The sequence below is a fragment of the Salvelinus sp. IW2-2015 genome, linkage group LG1, assembly GCF_002910315.2.
Source record: "Salvelinus sp. IW2-2015 linkage group LG1, ASM291031v2, whole genome shotgun sequence".
Classification (NCBI taxonomy): domain Eukaryota; kingdom Metazoa; phylum Chordata; class Actinopteri; order Salmoniformes; family Salmonidae; genus Salvelinus; species Salvelinus sp. IW2-2015.
The window spans coordinates 23,333,005-23,352,945 of NC_036838.1; the positions used below are offsets into that span (position 1 = coordinate 23,333,005).

The 19,941-nt window shown below is 41.7% G+C and overlaps 1 protein-coding gene across 1 annotated transcript in view; it reads right to left on the reverse strand.

Annotated features, from left to right (window-relative positions):
- Positions 1-18,775, reverse strand: part of LOC111962954 (protein bicaudal D homolog 2-like) — a 62,494-nt gene extending 43,719 nt beyond the window's left edge. The window contains exon 1 of the mRNA XM_070443256.1: positions 15,990-18,775. Coding sequence (XP_070299357.1) covers positions 15,990-16,229 — 240 coding nt within the window. The 5' untranslated portion in view covers positions 16,230-18,775. The remainder of the gene's footprint in view (positions 1-15,989) is intronic.
- Positions 18,776-19,941: the final 1,166 nt, after the last annotated feature.

The window sequence follows — 19,941 nt, forward strand, 5'->3', positions numbered from 1 at the left end:
TTTAGAAGGATTACTTTATCCTATCCTAGGTATTCCTTAAAGAGTGGGGTTTCAGGTGTCTCCGGAAGGTGGTGATTGACTCCGCTGACCTGGCGTCGTGAGGGAGTTTGTTCCACCATTGGGTCCAGAGCAGCGAACAGTTTGGACTGGCTGAGCGGGACTGTACTTCCTCAGAGGTAGGGAGGCGAGCAGGCCAGAGGTGGATGAACGCAGTGCCCTGTTTGGGTGTAGGGCCTGATCAGAGCCTGAAGGTACGGAGTGCCGTTCCCCTCACAGCTCCGTAGGCAAGCACCATGGTCTTGTAGCGGATGCGAGCTTCAACTGGAAGCCAGTGGAGAGAGCGGAGGAGCGGGGTGACGTGAGAGATTGGGAAAGTTGAAACACAGACGGGCTGCGGCGTTCTGGATGAGTTGTAGGGGTTTAATGGCACAGGCAGGGAGCCCAGCCAACAGCGAGTTGCAGTAATCCAGACGGGAGATGACAAGTGCCTGGATTAGGACCTGCGCCGTTCCTGCGTGAGGCAGGGTCGTACTCTGCGAATGTTGTAGAGCATGAACCTACAGGAACGGGTCACCGCCTTGATGTTAGTTGAGAACGACAGGGTGTTGTCCAGGATCACGCCAAGGTTCTTAGCACTCTGGGAGGAGGACACAATGGAGTTGTCAACCGTGATGGAGCGATCATGGAACGGGCAGTCCTTCCCCGGGAGGAGAAGCAGCTCCGTCTTGCCGAGGTTCAGCTTGGGTGGTGATCCGTCATCCACACTGATATGTCTGCCAGACATGCAGAGATGCGATTCACCACCTGGTTATCAGAGGGAGGGAAAGGAGAAGATTAATTGTGTGTGTCGTCTGCATTTGTCTTTTGTGTCTTTAGAGGACTGCTTCACCTTAATGTCCCCTTTCCCTTTTCTTCTGTCCTTATTTTGTCCCACTTTGTCCCTTCTTTGTCCCTTCTTCTCTTCTGCCAACTAGACACTCCTTGTTAGCTAGCTAGCTTCTTYCAGGAATGTCCCTAGCAACTGCCTAGCAACAGGTAAACAACTTAGCTAGCTAAGAAAACGGTATAATTTTATGAAAAATTGTTACTTTTTCAAAAGCCTTTCTTCTTTGTTTGCTGCTTGTTTGGTCTCCTATTCAGTTTGCAGTTTTCTTTTGATTTTTTTCGATGTACTTTACTCTAAAAAAAAMCATTTAAATTTCAATATTTGTAGGAGCTSATCTTTTCAGCTGCTGCTGCTTAATTTGGAACTCCGGAAATACTTACCAGACAGACACGTATGCGCATTCTTTACATACTAAGCACATGTACGTAAACAGAGATGTCACATTTACAAAACACACTTAAATTGGTTAAATAGTTCAGAGACCCCAGCCTAGACATACAGAATTAGGAATCAGAACTTCATGTCCTATGTAAGCAAGGGGGCTGCTCCTGAAGACCCCTCGCTAGCCTCTATAGAGTGGTCAGGACACTCCTGGCTGAGAACATCCTAACACAGCCTGCATTACGCATAACACTGTCAGTCAGGGAATCTCCAAATGGCAGATTCATAATACCTGTAAAAGCAATACAGTATATTGCCTTGTTGTATCGAATATTCCTGAAGGATAAATCAAATTATATCGTATCTGAGTGTCTGCGGATAATGTCTGCAGGTAGCATGAGGTGACACACACAAAGTATCTCCGGCTTTTTTAGTGAGTAAACTATTACAGAGGACCATAGACCTATCTGGTTAGARGGCCTGAGGGAAAGCCTTTACAACTTGGCTGTGAATCAATTATGTTATTAGGTATTTGAGAATGTCGCTATAACAACTCATTGTATAACCCTGTGTATACTATATGCGTATGTAACTGGGCCAAAATGATAGAAGACTCACCAGCCAGTAGACACACATGCCAATACCACCTGTTGGTCAGGAAGGATAAGCTGACCTTAGCTCTCTAGTCTCTGCCCTGCCCTAACCCTAGATGTCAACCAATCCCTGCTTTCTAAAACAAACAAAGACAGTGGCCGTGCGGCTTTTCATCTATTAGAATTCGCTGCACACTATTGAGGAAGAAAATAATCGTCTTTCTGAACCCACGTGTGTCTGACAGCTGCTAATCAGCTGAAGGGAAGCCTGTACCAAAATGAATGAATGAAAAATGAATCCAAAATGAATGAATCAACGCAATTGTGCATTGGATGATGCATTCTCAGTAGGATGGGCCTAGTATGATATTTGTTGCTTACTGTATTCATTTTTACTAAACAGTATATTATAAATAGTATGTAGTATGATTAGTACACAGTATGCAGTTTAAGTAGGTAGTAGGGCAAGCCAGATTTCAGACACGGACACCGGTTTGGCCCAGGATCAGACAGGCTTAGCTGTGTATCAGACAGAGAACAGCTAAGACCTCCACCTATCACCTCTACAAAGTGATGAGGATACGAGTACGTCGTGAGTAGCCATGTGCAGGTATACGTGATTCATTCATAGAGAGCCAGTCAACATGTCAGCCGACAATGCTAAATGCACTACTGTAACAACCCAGGAACACATACAGTTATGACTACAACTACTGTTCCCTGATGGAGGAAAAGGAGGTACAACACAGCTATAGGGAGTTTGCGTGCCCTAACCCGAAGAACATTAGAATCACTTCTGGCAAGGCCAATGAACACCGTGCCTCAACGAAAGCCCCGCCTTCCACAGTTAATGAAACTGAGGCACGGATTAATTCCTTCAATTCAGTACCACTCTTCACATAGCCCAGAACTGGGCGGCGTGGGGCTGAACATGTGTTGTACCTCGTTTCCCTCCTTCAGGGAACAGTAGATATAGTCATAATTGTATGTTCCCTTTCAGTAGGTCAACTCACTACAACACAACTATGGGGATATGAAATCAAGCCCGAAGCAGGGCCGAGGGCAGACAACCCAGAGTGCCGACCCGACAGGAAAACCTGCGGTACCTGGGTATTGCACAATCTGCACGCTGCCTAATAACCCACTCATGTCCCAGCTGTAAGCACACCCAACTCGCTGCAGCACAAATATCTCCTATAGGCAACCCTTTAACCTTTTCATACATGAGTTCCAAATATCTCTAATGGTCGCCCCAGCGTGAGTTGTTTTATGCACCTGATGTCAAAATGCACTCACTGTTCCAAAATGTGATTATTACCCAACAGGATAGTTAACACACGCTGCCTGCTAATTATCTATTGGCTGTTTCAACTTGTCAATTTCTAATTATTTTCTAACAAGTTGTATTTTCTAACAACAGTTTGAATTGAGGTGTGTTCCGCCTCCTCATTAATTCACATAGAAGTAGCCCATTTCAGTGTTGCGGACATTTATGTTTGAGGCTTTACTGAGCCAGACAAACTTCTCTTTCGAGGAAGCCCACGTACTTCACCAATGTTTGCGCAGATCAAAGTATCAGACATTTGCGCTGTTAGCACGAATTGGAACATTTTCTGGCTGGCCTCGCATTGCCTTCCTTGTTGTTTTTCCTTACAAATAATAACTTTGGACATGTGTGCGTTCCTATCAAAGTAAGTTCCTTATTTTCTGTATATCGTGTTGTCGTTTCTACTGTAGGTGCACTTAGTATGCATGTATGTATCTATGTACACTACCGTTCAAAAGTTTGGGGTCACTTAGAAATGTCCTTGTTTTTGAAAGAAAAGCACTTTTTTGTCCATTAAAATAACATCAAATTGATCAGAAATACAGTGTAAGACATTGCTAATGTTGTAAATGAATATTGTGGCTGGAAACGGCTGATTTTTTATGGAATATCTACATAGGCGTACAGAGGCCCATTATCAGCAACCATCTCCTGTGTTCCAATGGCGCGTTGTGTTAGCTAATCCAAGTTTATAATTTTAAAAGGCTAATTGATCATTAGAAAACCCTTTTGCAATTGTTAGCACAGTTGAAAACTGTTGTGCTGATTAAAAGACCACATAACTGGCCTCTTTGGACTAGTTGAGTATCTGGGAGCATTACTTTTGTGGGTTCGATTACAGGCTCAAAATGGCCAGAAACAAAGAACTTTCTTCTGAAACTTGTCAGTCTATTCTTGTTCTGAGAATTGAAAATGAAATGAAGGCTATTCCATGCGAGAAATTGCCAAAGAAACTGAAGATCTTGTACAACGCTGTGTACTACTCCCTTCACAGAACAGCGCAAACTGGCGCTAACCAGATATAAATCGTGGGAGGCCCTGGTGCCCAACTGAGCAAGAGGACAAGTACTTCAGAGTGTCTAGTTTGAGAAACACATGCCTCACAAGTCGTAACTGCAGCTGTTCATTAAATAGTACCCACAAAACACCAGTCTCAACGTCTGTCCAGTGTCTGTGTTCTTTTGCCCATCTTAATATTATATTTTTATTGGCCAGTCTGAGATATGGCTTTTTCTTTGCAACACTGCCTCCCAATCCTCTTTCTATTCTGGTTAGAGCCAGTTTGCGCTGTTCTGTGAAGGGAGTAGTACTTCAACTTTGGTGAAAGTGTGAGGCGAGAGGGAAAGTCCTAAAGGGAGCACCGGGAACTCATACGCTACAGCCTCAAAATGGAAACTCAGGAACTTCCTGTGAGGGGGATATATGGCCAAATTAAAGTACGCGTCCTTCAGGTCGATGTGATATCACGGCAGGTTGTGATACAGCCTGGAATCGAACCAGGTTCTGTAGTGACGCCTCTAGCACTGAGAAGCAGTGCCTTAGACCGCTGCCCCACTCGGGAGCCCTATAGTTCCTGAAGTGTCATTAAAAAAAGGTCATAAAAAAAGAGGCCCAAGGCACTATTCATTTTAATTATATGAAGAGTTTCTTGATCCTCCTTTGTGATGACCAATTTACCCGTTTTACCAAAGAGCAGCTTCTGTCTACCAAAACCTACTATTGTGTACCTTCGCAGCATCTGTCTACCAAAACCTACTATTGTSTACCTTAGCAGCATCTGTCTWCCAAAACCTACTATTGTGTACCTTAGCAGCGCTTCCCTTCCTCCTTTTTYYYCYCTACAAGTTCCTGAAGTGTGTTTGGAGCAGTAGAGTCGAAGGGAGGCGGGAGACACGTCTGTCCGAGACATGAGGAGCTTAGTCTTAACTACCTCCACCTGTGTCTAAACCCATGTCCACGTACCTAACGTACACTCAGTGTGTGTGCATCCATGTTTCACAGGAACAGACAATCCTACACGGACGTACTATAGGCGGTTCACGTAAAGGTCAGCATATAAACAAGTGTTAACTAAGCTATGGTTTTGCTGACCTGGGAATTCAAGGAAGGAGAGGGTGCTAGTGTGGGAATGTGTGTAAAGGCGTCAGCATGCTTCAGTTCGGCTGGCGCATAGCCTCGCATACTCCCATAGAAGAAAAAAGCGGCAATAGTACTTTTGTCCATTTTGAGACACCGTAGCCGGTATAAACTTCCTCAAATGAGTCAGAATTTCTCTACTGTATGATAACTCAAGAAATCTGTCATTCATTTTGACGTTTTTTTGCCGAGGAGATCTTAGTCGCGCAATTTTGCATCTGACTAGGATGTTTGATGCGGTATTTCTCAAGTGAAAAACTGTGCATGAGGACGAGTCGTTGAAGAATCCCTACGGTTGACCAATCGCCGACGAGGGGGTGTAGACTTCGGCTACCAAATTCAGCTTGCCTCGAGAATAATGTGTGCCCAAACAGCCCAAAAAAACTAAACGAACCAAAACGTCACAAAATGTCGTCATAATATGTAAACATGAACTGCTCCGAACTGTTTCGGTTGTAAAGAAGTGCGTTTACAGGAGTGAGGTGAGCCTACTAGCTTGGTTCTACCCATCCCATCTGCCGCCTCTCTCCCTCTTTCTCAAACTCAAGGGAAACAACTAGTCAGTTGTACAACWGAATGCATTCAACTGAAATGTGTCCTCCTAGGTCTTTGTTTTCACACCAAATCGCAGTACATAGTGAAAGTAGTGCAATGTATCTGAATAAAGAAGTCTGTTTTTCATTCTGTTGTAGGCTAGTTCAATCAGCAGAGGCATGAGCTTAATGGTGGCCCCATACCCTCTAACGCTGGTGTGTGAGCTACTGAGACGACAAATAGATCCTTTCTCAATGACACTACAAGTCCCACAAGTCTTAGTTCGGACACAAATGTAGGCTATACACTGCCTATTGGCAACTTTGCATATTCAAAACCTGTCTCAATTTAACACTGGCCATTAAGGCTCTCCTGAAGAATGGTTGGCCACCCTTGGTAGCCTAAAACATATTTCACTTAACAGGGTAACATTACAATTACGACCAAATGTCTTTATAAATCGATTCCCTCCAGGGCTCGAAGGGCGTCCCTTCATCCCTGGGACGATAAAAAAATATKTCTACAGACTCTGGGACAGCTCTGGGAAGACATCCAAAATTCATACAAACACTGCACCTAATAAAATGTTTTAAAAAAAAAGCAATGACGCTTATGCAACAGATCAGATCGTTTAGCCTAAAAATGTTGACAAAGTTATTTCCTCATATTATAAGSTCAACAATGCACACGCCTGTAGGCTACGGGCAAATGTTCCAAAATACAATTAGCGGGAAAATAATTCTCAAACGTGCACTGCATGTGAGCGGTTTTATGTGGCAGAGATTTAAAAAAATATCCATTAGAAAATAAGAAAGAGGGGAGATCTAAAGATGCATCAACTAGTATGGATTACTAATATGACTAGGATTGTGCCTTTGCTGCTGGACAATAAAATAAAGTTGATTTGAAAACTAATAGAACATGAGAAAAATGCTGGTTTCAATGGCATACTGAAACAAGACGTGTCATAAAATGACATAAAACATCCTGTTTATGGTTAAATTGTTTCATAATGCTGACCTCCTTCGCTCAGACTCAAGGTGGGTGATGTGGGGTGYGCAACAGGCACTGTCCTTCACTCTCCGGTCTTATGACCATTTGAGCTGAACGAACCGTGCCTCGAGTATGTCGACAGAATCAAGCCTTTAGACGTTAAAAAGTGAATTACCCTTTATATATTTGTCAAACATCACTGGGATTTAGCCTWTATTTATGCAATTAAAAGTCTCATTAATGTTTGGCTACATTTTCTTGCGCCTCATGTCAGCATCGGTTTGGACATGAGGCTGTAGCCAATATGCATATCACCTACACTTTGACATGTAGGCTTTTTTTATTTATGTATAGGCCTATGAAAAATAGATCTGAATATTTTTCCAATGTTAGCACCTCTGATCCAAATCTGATCGAAGTAATTGTTTGATATTGGGATTTTTTTTTACTTGTCCATTYGGTCAACTTCAATCTAAATTCTTCTTGTTCGACAAGAGGACAAGTGTCAAGCCCTGTCAAGTGTCTGTGAGTAAGAACATAGGCTGTGTGTGTCAGCGAGCGAGAGAGAGAGAGAATAATACAATACAAGGGACAGACATGCTTGATGCTTGCCCTGGGAACTCATGCTCTTTTATTTCCCGCCGTCTCTCACACAAAGTTCAATATTGAGGCTGTCTACAATGTATTCAGATATTAGCTACATTGGAGTGGATTTAGCATCAATATGCTTGAGATAAATGACAACAGAAATGTGACTCACCACCTGGATTCGGTCTTTGAAATTATGTTTTTTTTTTATACATTGGATAAAAGTAGAGACTCAGAGCTACTCAGAGGTATATCATACACTGCATTTGAGGAACAATGGGAAAGTAATTCTGCTTTGAAAGTTGATCAACTTGTAAACTCACTTTTGAGAAAAATGGTATTTGAATGTTTTGGTATCTAGTGAAGAGCTCCTCTTTGTCTACACCCATTCAGTATCGTTCACAACTTCTTTAGATTTAGCCCCACCCATCTCGTTTCRCTCTAGGTTAACTAGCTTGTCCTGCGATGCATATAATCAATGCGGTGCCTGTACATTTTTTATCGAATCACAGCCTACTTCGCCAAACGGGGGATGATTTAACAAAAGCACATTTGCAAAAAAAGCACAATCGTTGCACGAATGTACCCAACTATAAACATCGATGCCTTTCTTAAAATCAATACACAGAAGTATATTTTTAAACCTGCATATTTACTTAAAATAAATTAATGTTAGCAGGCAATATTAATTAGGGAAATTGTGTGATCTGCGTGCACGCAGAGTCAGGGTATATGCAACATTTTGGGCCGCCTGGCTCGTTGCGAACTAATTTGCCAGAATTTTACATAATTATGACATGACATTGAAGGTTGTGCAATGTAACAGTAATATTTAGAGTTAGGTTTGCCGCCCGTTCGATAAAATACGGAACAGTTCCGTATTTCACTGAAAGAATATACATTTTGTTTTCGAAATGATAGTTTCCGTTTTTGACCATATTAATGGCTCGAATTTCTGTGTTTATTATATTATAATTAAGTCTACGATTTGATAGAGCAGTCTGACTGAGCGGTGGTAGGCGGCAGCAGGCTCGTAAGCATTCATTCAAACTTTACTGCGTTTGCCAGCAGCTCTTAGCAATGCTTGATCACAGCGCTGTTTATGACTTCAAGCCTATCAACTCCTGAGATTAGGCTGGCAATACTAAAGTGCCTATTAGAACATCCAATAGTCAAAGGTATATGAAATACAAATGGTATAGAGAGAAAAAGTTGACACGTCATAATTCCTATAATAACTACAACCTAAAACTTCTTAACTGGGAATATTGAACCACCAACATGTTCTCATGTTCTGAGCAAGGAACTTAAATGTTTGCTTTTTTACATGGCACATATTGCACTTTTACTTTCTTCTCCTACACCGTATTTTTGCATTATTTAAACCAAATTGAGCATGTTTCATTATTTATTTGAGACGAAATAGATTTTATTTATGTAWTATATTAAGTTAAAATRAAAGTGTTCATTGTTCATTCAGTATTGTTGTAATTGTTGGTATTAGCTTTTTTTGGTCCTCCAATAAATCGGTATCGGCGTTGAAAAATCATAATCGGTCGTCCTCTAATTATTATTATCTGACCCTGCTGGTCATCTATGAACGTGTATCTTGGCATCTTGGCCATGTTCCATTATAAACGTTCAATCTCCACCCGGCACAGCCAGAAGAGGACTGGCCAACCCTCAGAGCCTGGTTCCTCTCTAGGTTTCTTCCTAGTTTCTGGCCTTCCTAGGGAGTTTTTCCTAGCCACCGTGCTTCTACACCTGCATTGCTTGCTGTTTGGGGTTTTAGGCTGGGTTTCTGTATAGCACTTTGCGACGTCGGCTGATGTAAAAAGGGCTTTCTAAAATAAATTTGACTGATTAGGCTCTAACTAGAAAAGCAAATGGCCCTGGGAAACTAATAATAACATTAGCTAGGGAGCCAGCCAGCTAATGTTAGATAGCTAGCTAACAGTACACTTTAGCTTGAAATGAAACTAGTTTGTCAAAATTAGAAACGTGTAATATCTGAAAATGTAGCTAGCTGTCGCTCGACTATCTTGCCTGTATACATCATCATGTCAGGAACGCCATATCACGGTTGCCCTTAGTTTGAAGATRTAATACGGAGACAGGTGTTTTCTCCAACTCTTTAGCTATCATACTCTAATTCCACTGATTTCAAAACTTGATCCTCCAGAAAGTGGAGAACCACACGTRTGCAGCTCCACTACACAATAMATTYTTTAAAGAACCACGTTCAACAGGATTACCAACACAGACTGACGAGCTCAAATCGACAGAAGCCTTCTATATGGCAGACCAATCCGAACTCATCTCTCGGCATGTCCAGCCCACTCATTATCTCAGCCAACCATGGTTAGTGGGAAGGCTCATAATTTAACAATTGTATTCGTATTAAGATGGCAAGTTTGTTATTAAGGCACATGAAAGTTCACATGTTCTAGAAGGTATTTCTGCCAAAAAACGCATTTTGATAAAAAAAATAATAATAATACGTTCAAACGGCTCTCCTGTGAAGTTGTGACTTGGGACATACGCCTAGTTACCYGAATCGGGTCACAAATGAGCTATTCTTGATAGAGATAAACATAAACAATGCTAGTGAAGTTGCCATGATAACAAGTTGCGCTGTGTGGCTATAAATGCTGTCATTCTGCTAGAGCACCATAGTCAGAATTCTGTGAGAATGTTGTTGCTTAGCTCTAAGACATTGATTTCAGTATACTGCAAGCCATTTTGTTGGGAGAGGGACACATGCTTCAGGGTGACTAAAATCTCCTTAAATGACATAAAGACATGGGTACTAGCCCCTATGACGCAGCGATAAACTGCAACAGGATTCACAAGATTGAGGCCCTAGTCACTCAGAGAGAAGCCTAAAGCATTAGTGCAAACCTGATCAAAACCAGCCAAACAACTCGACTGCTGTTCTCCAATTTGAGAAGCCTGAGGCAGGGAAACCTTTCTCTGGCAGAGGCAAAGCCAGCATGGGGCTGACTGGCTTTAAATATAGTACTGGCCTCCACCACAACAATTTCCACTGTCAAACAAAGAGCAAGTTGGGACTGGTGTAGGTTATTGCTGATAGATGTCATGCAGAGATAATAACTTTAACAAGGATATTCAAATATCACCCACATTTTCCCAAATAATACTAACACACACACACACACGTATGTGTTTGTAAACATCTGAAAACATCTACACTCTTGCCTGAAGTTAGTGTTCTGTCTTTTTGAACGTTTTCCTCGTCTTTTATCACAGTAGGCCAACTTTGATGTTATTAAAGTAGGCTAACAAACTTCTAGCACCGAGACCCCTAGAGAGTTCTTCCTGATGTCGTATTACCTCTAGGTGTCGACACAGTCAGCCCAGCTGGTAATACACTCGTGTCACCCATGGACCGGCTGGTACATAAAACATCCTCCATTCMGKCTGCAATGGTGTCAGTTTCCTCCTCAACTCGATTTAATTAGCTTCTTTTTTTTTGCTTTCGGGAGGGACGTGTGTTTTTTTWATTTTTTTTATTGGGCACACGGGAAGGTAGTGTGTTTTTTCCCTGTTTTATATTCGCTCTTTTGCAGGTTGTACTATATAATTTCTTACATCCTAGCCACATTTCCTCATCTGTTTGCATGCACCACCCCTATATAAAAGGTGTTTTGGTACTTCCCTTACACACTACACTTTTCTGTGTGCTTACTTTTACTATACCACAGGTTTGTATAGTCTACCAGTCTAACAGCCTATCCTGCCCTAAATGCACTATTCATAGTGACAATAGTGGGAGGTGTATCATTTGTCAAGATCTGCAATAGGCTAACTAGAAATCATACCACACATTAAAGCATTCAACGCCACATACATTTTTTATATGAATCCACAAGAACAAATAGGAATAGCTGATAGGTAGCGGAGCCCAGGTGCATCATTGCGCATGAAAGGACAGTGAAGACATGAGACACACAGCTCAAAACGCTCCCCAATTGGAAAGCCAACTAACATAAACAACTGAGGTGCTGACCTGTTGCACCCTCTAAAACCACAGAGTTCCTGTGTTCTTTTGCCCAGCTTAATCTTTTCTTTTTATTGGCCAGTCTGAGATATGGCTTTTTCTTTGCAACTCTGCCTAGAAGGCCAGCATCCCGAAGTCGCCTCTTCACTGTTGACGTTGAGACTGGTGTTTTGCGGGTACTATTTCACAAAGTTGCCAGTTGAGGACTATTGAGGCGTCTGAATTCCTAATCAATTTGATGTTATTTTAATGGACCAAAAATGTGCTTCTCTTTAAAAAAAAAGAAGAAAATTCTAAGTGACCGCAAACTTTTGAACGGTAGTGTATATATATATATATATATATGAAGGGCCTACATGTATCAACTTTCACAGTGAATGATTTTGTTTAAGTTTTGTGCCAATGAATTGAACATCGCCAAATCTGTCAATAAAAGAAAATATATATTGCGCCTATTTAATGCATATTTTCWAAATCTGACACGACAGGTGGATTAACAACAAGCTAAACTGTGTTTTGCTATATTGCACTTGTGATTTCATGAATATAATTTTTTTTAGCATTTTTTTTTTAAATTTGCCGCTCTGCAATTCAGCGGTTGTTGATGGAAATGATCCCGCTAAAGGGATCTGTGCGTCAAGAAGTTAACCCCTTATATTATAATTATTTTGCACTGACTCTTGCACAGGCTCAAATACACTCACTGGACTCTAACCACACACACACTCACAGACGTATATTGACACACACACACACACACCTGCTACTCTCTGTTTACTATCTATGCATAGTAACTTTACCACTATGTATATATTACCTCGACTAACCCGTACCCCTGCACATTGACTCAGTACCAGTACCCCGTGTATATAGCCTTGTTATTGTTATTTTGTATTACTACATTTTTTTGTGTTAATACATACAGCCGGAAAGAACTTTTGGATATCAGAGCGGTGGTAACTCACCAGCATTACGACCAGGAATACGACTTTCCCGAATTGGATCCTTTGCTCGTACCCCCCAGGGCAATTGAACTTTTTCCAGAGGCTGCTCCAAAACACCGCCGGCGGAGAAGAGGTATTCAGACTGGACTTCTATTCCGACTCAGGAGGCATGCACACCATCCACCGCATCCGAGTATGTTACTCGCTAATGTAAAGTCTCTGGATAATAAAGTAGACGAGCTCAGGGCGAGGATCTCCTTCCAGAGAGATATCAGGGATTGTAACATACTCTGTTTCACGGAAACAGGGCTCTCTCGGGATACACTGTCCCCGTCCATACAGCCATCTGGATTCTCAGTACATCGCGCAGACAAGAATAAAGAACTCTCCAGGAAGAACAAAGGCTGGGATGTATGTTTCATGATTAACTACTCATTGTGTGATTATGAAAACATACAGAAACTCAAGTCCTTTTGTTCACCCGACCTAGAATACCTCTCAATCAAATGCCGACGGTATTACCTCCCAAGAGAATTCTCTTCGTTTATAGTCACGTTTATATTCCCCCTCAAGCCGACACTACGACGACCCTATACTGCTTTTTTTTCATGACACCTCGGGTTAGACCAGCCCACCCCCTCCCCAGTAAGAATGTGTGTTTTCTGTTGCATTCTTGATGATAATGATAATGGGATTCGGGTAGGGGAGAGAAAAAAACATGGGTTAATTATATATTCTGCATGGAGAGATCTTAGCTCTGTTTTGTAAGCGGTATGCTCTTATCTATTCAGTTGTGGGATTTTGGACACACCCTCTGTTGTGCAATAGACAGTTTAGTTTGATTTAAGTCGGGTCTCTCTCTCCCTCTCTGTCCCTCTCCCTTTTCTCCCAATTGTAGTGGATATCAAGTGATCTGAAGCAGTGCTCACAATTAGTTCTACACTTCTGTTTTCTATTAGTTTACAATTCTAAACTTGGCGAAAAGGGAACAATATCAAATAAGGAACATGGCATTCTCTCGCCCCCTCGGCTCGCAGGCATGCTCCTTCCCATGGCAAGCAACACAGTGCTGGGGATTGCCCAGCGAGTGGTGCTTTCCACCTATTGGTGCTGGATCGAGGTGAGCGCTTTTCTCCACATAGCTGTCCATTTATGCTCAGTTTTAATACGCACAATCTTAGTTACAACACCCCTCTCACACGTTGTAATTATGCAGTACAAAGAAATGTACACTCTTAACAATAGTCTGTTCTTAGGCGTGTGAGTTAAGTAGGAGTTTCACATTTGGGGAAGCTTACAATGTATCCTACCATTTCTACCGATCTGCATGACATGTATGATTTTCATATGCACATTTTAATAATAACGTTTTCGTTAGTCAAAATCATTGTCACGTGGTTAATAACACAAAAATGATACCAATCTGAAAGTTACAATTCCACTAATACGAGAGCACCAGCCTCTGCCATTTAGACACATTGATTCACCGTGAGCCATTGGCGGCTAAATAAAATAGAGATAGCCTAGGCAAACGTAGCAGTAGGCCTACAACTTCCATTGTCAACTAAGTAAAAATACATAAAGAAGATATATGTCCTGATGAAAACGCAGGTTCTTTCATCTCTCTATAGATATTCCGCCGGTCTGCCTCCCTTTCTTTCTGTCTTACTGGGTCCAGCACCAGTGAATATATATGATATATGAAGGCCGGCCCTATGCTGTTGGTTGCGAACTTGCAACATTGCATCAACTAGCYTATTCTGGGCCCTCAGTTTCCTGCTCCAGTGAACTCCAGACAGACACAGCTGTTTTTGCGCAAAGGGACATGTGTTCAGGTAGGGTACTTTATGACGTTTCCACTGGATGTATGGGATCCTCGGAGCATGACATTTTGCTCTTTCACACCGAGGCCTGGTGATTATCGAGGGGGAGAGTGTTTGAAAGATTTTTCAAATAGTGTGAGGAAATGTTATCATTCACAACGGATTTTTTTTTTAATGACTGACTATGTTGACTTACTGTGTGAGGTGAAGATAATTTTGACAAGCTCAGCTTATCAGTTGTGGTGAGTTAAGACAATCAGAAATCAGACATCCATTTAGCCTCCATCAACATTAAGAGGCCAGAGACGCCAGACACGTGGAAAACTAAAGGCATAGAAACCATTAATGACTTGGTAATAGGAAATACACTACCGTTTAAAAGTTTGGGGTCACTTAGAAATGTCCTTGTTTTTGAAAGAAAMGCACTTTTTTGTCCATTAAAATAACATAAAATTGATCAGAAATACAGTGTAGACATTGTTAATGTTGTAAATGACTATTGTAGCTCGAAAACKGCATATTTTMTTTTTAAATGGAATATCTACATAGGCGTACATTATCAGCAACCATCACTCCTGTGTTCCAATGGCATGTTATGTTAGCTAATCCAAGTTTATCATTTTAAAAGGCTATTTAATCATTAGAAAACTATTTTGCAATTATGTTAGCACAGCTGAAAAGTGTTGTTGTGATTAAAGAAGCAATAAAACTGGCCTTCTTTGGACTAGATGAGTATCTGGAGCATCAGCATTTGTGGGTTCGATTACAGGCTCAAAATGGCCAGAAACAAAGAACTTTCTTCTGAAACTCATCAGCCTATTCTTGTTCTGAGAAATGAAGGCTATTCCATGTGAGAAATTGCCAAGAAACTGAAGATCTCGTACAACGCTGTGTACTACTCCCTTCACAGAACAGCGCAAACTGGCTCTAACCAGAATAGAAAGAGGATTGGGAGGCCCCGGTGCACAACTGAGCAAGAGGACAAGTACATTCAGAGTGTCTAGTTTGAGAAACACATGCCTCACAAGTCGTCAACTGGCAGCTTCATTAAATAGTACCCACAAAACACCAGTCTCATCAGTGAAGAGGCGACTCCGGGATGCTAGCCTCTCTTTGTCACACACACCCCTCCCTTCTTCTCTTCTCAACATTTCAAAATATACTGAAGACACATTATCTTCACACATATTTTGGATGCATTGCTTTTCACTGACAGCCACATCTCAAAAAACGCAAATTGCGGGCTTCCCAACTCCGGGCATAGGCCTACACGTTTGTGATTTCAATCACAGCTTTAGAAGGAGCTAATGATCCTCTGTGGCTAAATCATGCTCTCTGCTGAAGTATTTTGCATAGACAGGCTTAATTATATAATTTTGGCAAMTGCATTTCAATTCACTTTAGGCTGCAGTGACTACTCTTATAGAATATTGTCCTATGCTYAGGCTACTCATTACATTTRGAATTGTATTTTATTGTTAGCCTGCAAATACTTATGTTTTTTCTACCTCACATACAGCATACAGCACCAACCCAGTAAATGTCGAACTGTCCCTTTATAACAGCACAGCTGAATTGAATTTAAAACGTTCGACAAAGTAATGCAACATAGCATAGCTAGCCTGAATCGAATGAAAAACGTACACTAATGACTGTACTCTTTGTAAGAAACAATTGAGCCATTAACGGTTACGAAGTTAAATGGGTGCGCTTTGTCAGTAAAATTGACAAATGTGTAGTTGAATGTTGTGACCTGACTCTACCTCCTTCAGCTGGTCGAGTTCCTGCCGAACGGTCTCGAACTCAGTCTCCAACTCATCATACCGCTGTTTGAGTAGTTGTTTCTCTTCGAGCACCGCAAGCCCGTATTCCGCCGCCTGGATCTTCTCATGAGTCGTCTCGCTCAACTCCCGGGATAGGCGTTCTAATTCCGCCCGAAACCACTGCGGCCCGGCCTCTGCAACCAGAGTCGCCTCTGGATATTCCTGTTCCTCCACAGACATCTTGGCCAGCACTTGAAGKACAACAGAAAAGCATATAAAAATAAATCAGTGCCTTCTGTATTTGAACTGCATGGCTGTTTTTGTCTCTCTCTTCGGGTTCTCAACTTTATGATGTGAACACAAAGTTCAGCGGTCTATCAGCGGATACCGTTATCAGATAGTATTTTCAGCTCGCTCCATAGCCCCGGTACCTATCTTCCCCCAGCTAGCCTACTTCATGCCACTAGAGAGGAAACTAAGTTGAGATCATCGATTATGAGGAATACAGTTTCAGGTCTACAGTTGTGCGCCATGGGAGATGTAGTTTTAGGGCCATTATGTTTGGAMGAAGGACTACGCCCATGGAGAGAAATAGTAATGGCGTCTTTTTGTAGGCACTAACTCAAGTATGGGTAGCTGCAACTCAATATGGCGACCGGAGTTTGTGCGAGTGGGTGTTTCGAAAGGAGTGGGTGTATGGAAAGCGACTCAGCTAATTGGACAGATTTGCTGCCACTCAACGCTGTTTTGCGTGGCTGATTGGGCTGCACTATGAGTTGATAGTAACACTGATAGTAAGGGGGTAGATGCAGGGCCGGTCCTTGCCATTCTGCCGCCTTAGGCAAGATAAAAAAAAATGGCGTTCCCCTGCAAAACTAGAATAGTTCCAGTAAGCAAAATKACGTCCRAAGGACGTATTTTCCAGACGTTGAAGTTAGGTTCAATTTAGGTTCTGAATGAAAGATGAAAATGTATTTTMTGTATGTTTAAAATAAATATTTCCAGGACATTGAAAAGGCATCTTTTCCGGRTGTTGAAAAATATGTATTTTCCGGAAGTTGAAATCAGGTTCATTTTCGGGTCTGAATGAAAGTTGAAAATAAGTAATTTATAGACATATATGTTTGGGCCAAATCAAGGCTGGTCAAGACAGGACAAAATCTGAACCAAACATAGACGTCTATGATTGGTTCAGATTTGTTCCGGACCGGACAAAATCAACCAATCGTGGATGTTGAAATCAAGGCGGTCTGGAGCACATCAAAACTGAACCAAACATTCAGAACCTTAAATGAACCTTAAATATCCCTGGACGTTGAAATCAAGTTAAGATTTGGTCCCAACCGGACCAAAAACCAATGTCCGTGGATGTGGAAATCATTGGGGCGGCAGGTAGCCTATTGGTTAGAGCGTTGGWATTGTAACGGAAAGGTTGCACTTATTGTAAGAGTAGGGGTGTTAAACCTCGTGTCCTTGCTAAATTCCCAATCTGGCCCTCGAACCATCATGGTCACCTAATCAACATTTTTTTAATTGATTGAGCGYCATTTAGTTTAGKCTATTTGATCGGAGAAACCTGCATGATGTAAAAAGTGTCCTCGTTACATTGTCATATATTTTATCTCCAGCCTGTAGGCTACAGAAAAAGCCACATAGTTTTTCTACAATATCCTATATCTGCAACATGATTAATGTTAGATATTATTTTGACGGAACATTGGAACGCRGAACGCTGCAGAGATGCGTCTCTCCAACAGCACCATGGAGAGGCGCGCTGCGAATGGACAAACAAAATATTTTGCGCCCCTGCCTTTGACAAAGTGGGCACTGCTTATCAAAGGGCAGATTTAGCGCTCACCTAAAAAGCCCATATGCTACTGGTTAAGAGAAATTGTCATTGTTTTTGGGCAGAATTATGTGAGGTTTTATGTGTTGTTGTTGGAGGTGCGTCTTGGTCAGTTTAGCTCAGAAAAAACCCCCCTCATCAATCTGCCGCCATAGGCACCTAATCCTGCCTAATGAGTGTGCCGGGCGTGAGCAGATAGATGCATCCCAATGGCAACCGGGAGTATGGGCAAAGATTTGTATAACTAAACCAAGATAGACCACTGCCTGACATTTCAAACGGGAACAAATGAGTCATAGAGGGCGGAACAAGCAAGGAGGCGGGCAGAGCCAAGCACAAGCTAGCGAGATCCTATTGGCGTGTTCGAGCATACATTTGCATATTTAAGTTTAAGGAACACCTACTCTGTGAGGTGCGCATGTGCAATAARTARATTATCCTTCGCACTCCTTCTAAACAACGCATTTTTTTACAACTTTGGCAAAGGGTAAAGTCTACAAAACTTAGTCCACTCTGTTCGTAACAGATTATARTTTTGGGAACCGAAAATGTATCAAGGTGACATCTAGATGGTTATCAATATKAGTTATTTCTTGTGTATGCTGCTATCCTACTTAACATAAAATAATGCAAGAGAAAAAAAATGGTCACGTATCTAACGCAGGCGACAAGACCATGATATCCAGTAGCAGTCGGCAGACCAGAGCGCAGGTCCACGGATTAAAGGCTATGCATGTTCATTCCACCTTCTGCAATGGCCGTGCAGAATTTAGGGTGATACGGCCTCTGCAGAAATCAGGTCATTCTTCTTGTGCTTCGCTGAGCAGCAAGRAGCTGTTGTAAAGGAAGTTGTCAAATAAGGGAGTTTGTGTTTATACAGGACGTCCAGCTCTCACCTACCGTCAACCAATCATATCAATAAAGGAGCTACATTTGGCTTCCGCCGGCCTCCGGACGGCCCGTAATTGTGTTTCATTAACCATACGGCGCCTCAAACCACATTTTCAGATCAAGCTCATAATCATTGCCTCATAATTTTCTCTAAATATGCCATGGTTCGTTGGACAAAGCCTTTAAGAAGTGAATGGCGTTTTTCTAAGGTTTTTGAATAAATGCTGAAAACAAGGCTTATGGTGAACACAGGTTTAGGATATTTTATACGTTTTGTTCTATGAGATAATCTTCATCARCCAATGTCACTTTTTGGGATTTTTTWWWAATTCAAAWAAWWWWWWWWWAATTATAAGAAAAAACATAAAAGCTTCCTAATTCATAAAGGTCATGTTAACTGACTGCTATTATCTCATATAACAAAACGTATAAGATATCCTAACCTGTGTTAACCTCAGGCCTTATTTTTTGCATTTATTCCCAAACCCTATTCTTTCCCCATTGATTTTTCCCATCGGGATGGCTGAACAACCCAGAGGTAATTTATTTCCGGGTTTTAGGACTACAAGCTGGCGACCTCTAATGTTTGACAAATKGTAATTCGGGAGTTGATGCGCTGGCAGCGCTTGATCTCTGTCTATGGAAAAAACTGTGGGAAACCCTACAGTCAATGAGCGCGTTAGCCCACCAAGGCCGGGGTATTTATCTAGCTAGTTAAAAAATGTATTAACTAGCTAGCTAACTAAATATAAATTAATTTGTAGATATATCTGCAAGTATGTTTGCATATGGTTCTCATGAATTAGGGTTGGGTGTTGAAGGACCACTTGTCACATTGTACAAGGTGTGAAGGTGTGCTGTGTTCAAATCAACTGGAAACTCGGAAGTGGGAAATCTCTGACTTCAGTGTGTTCAAGACAACTGGGAACTCAGAAAAAAATGTATCTGACTGGGAAAAACTTTTTGAACTGTCATCAGACTCGGAATACCAAGTCGGGAACTCTGGCCTCTTTCTAGAGCTCCAACCTGAAGATCACTGACGTCAGGATTGACCTTGGTTTTTTTTCTTCAGATTTCCCAGTTGTATTGAACGCACCAAAAATCCAGAGAATGCCAGACTTTGATGACAAAGTTTGATTTAAAAAAATGCCCACACAAAGTTTGATTAAAAAAAATTCCCACAGGAAGGACCGCCTTCCTGTACAAGTGAGCACA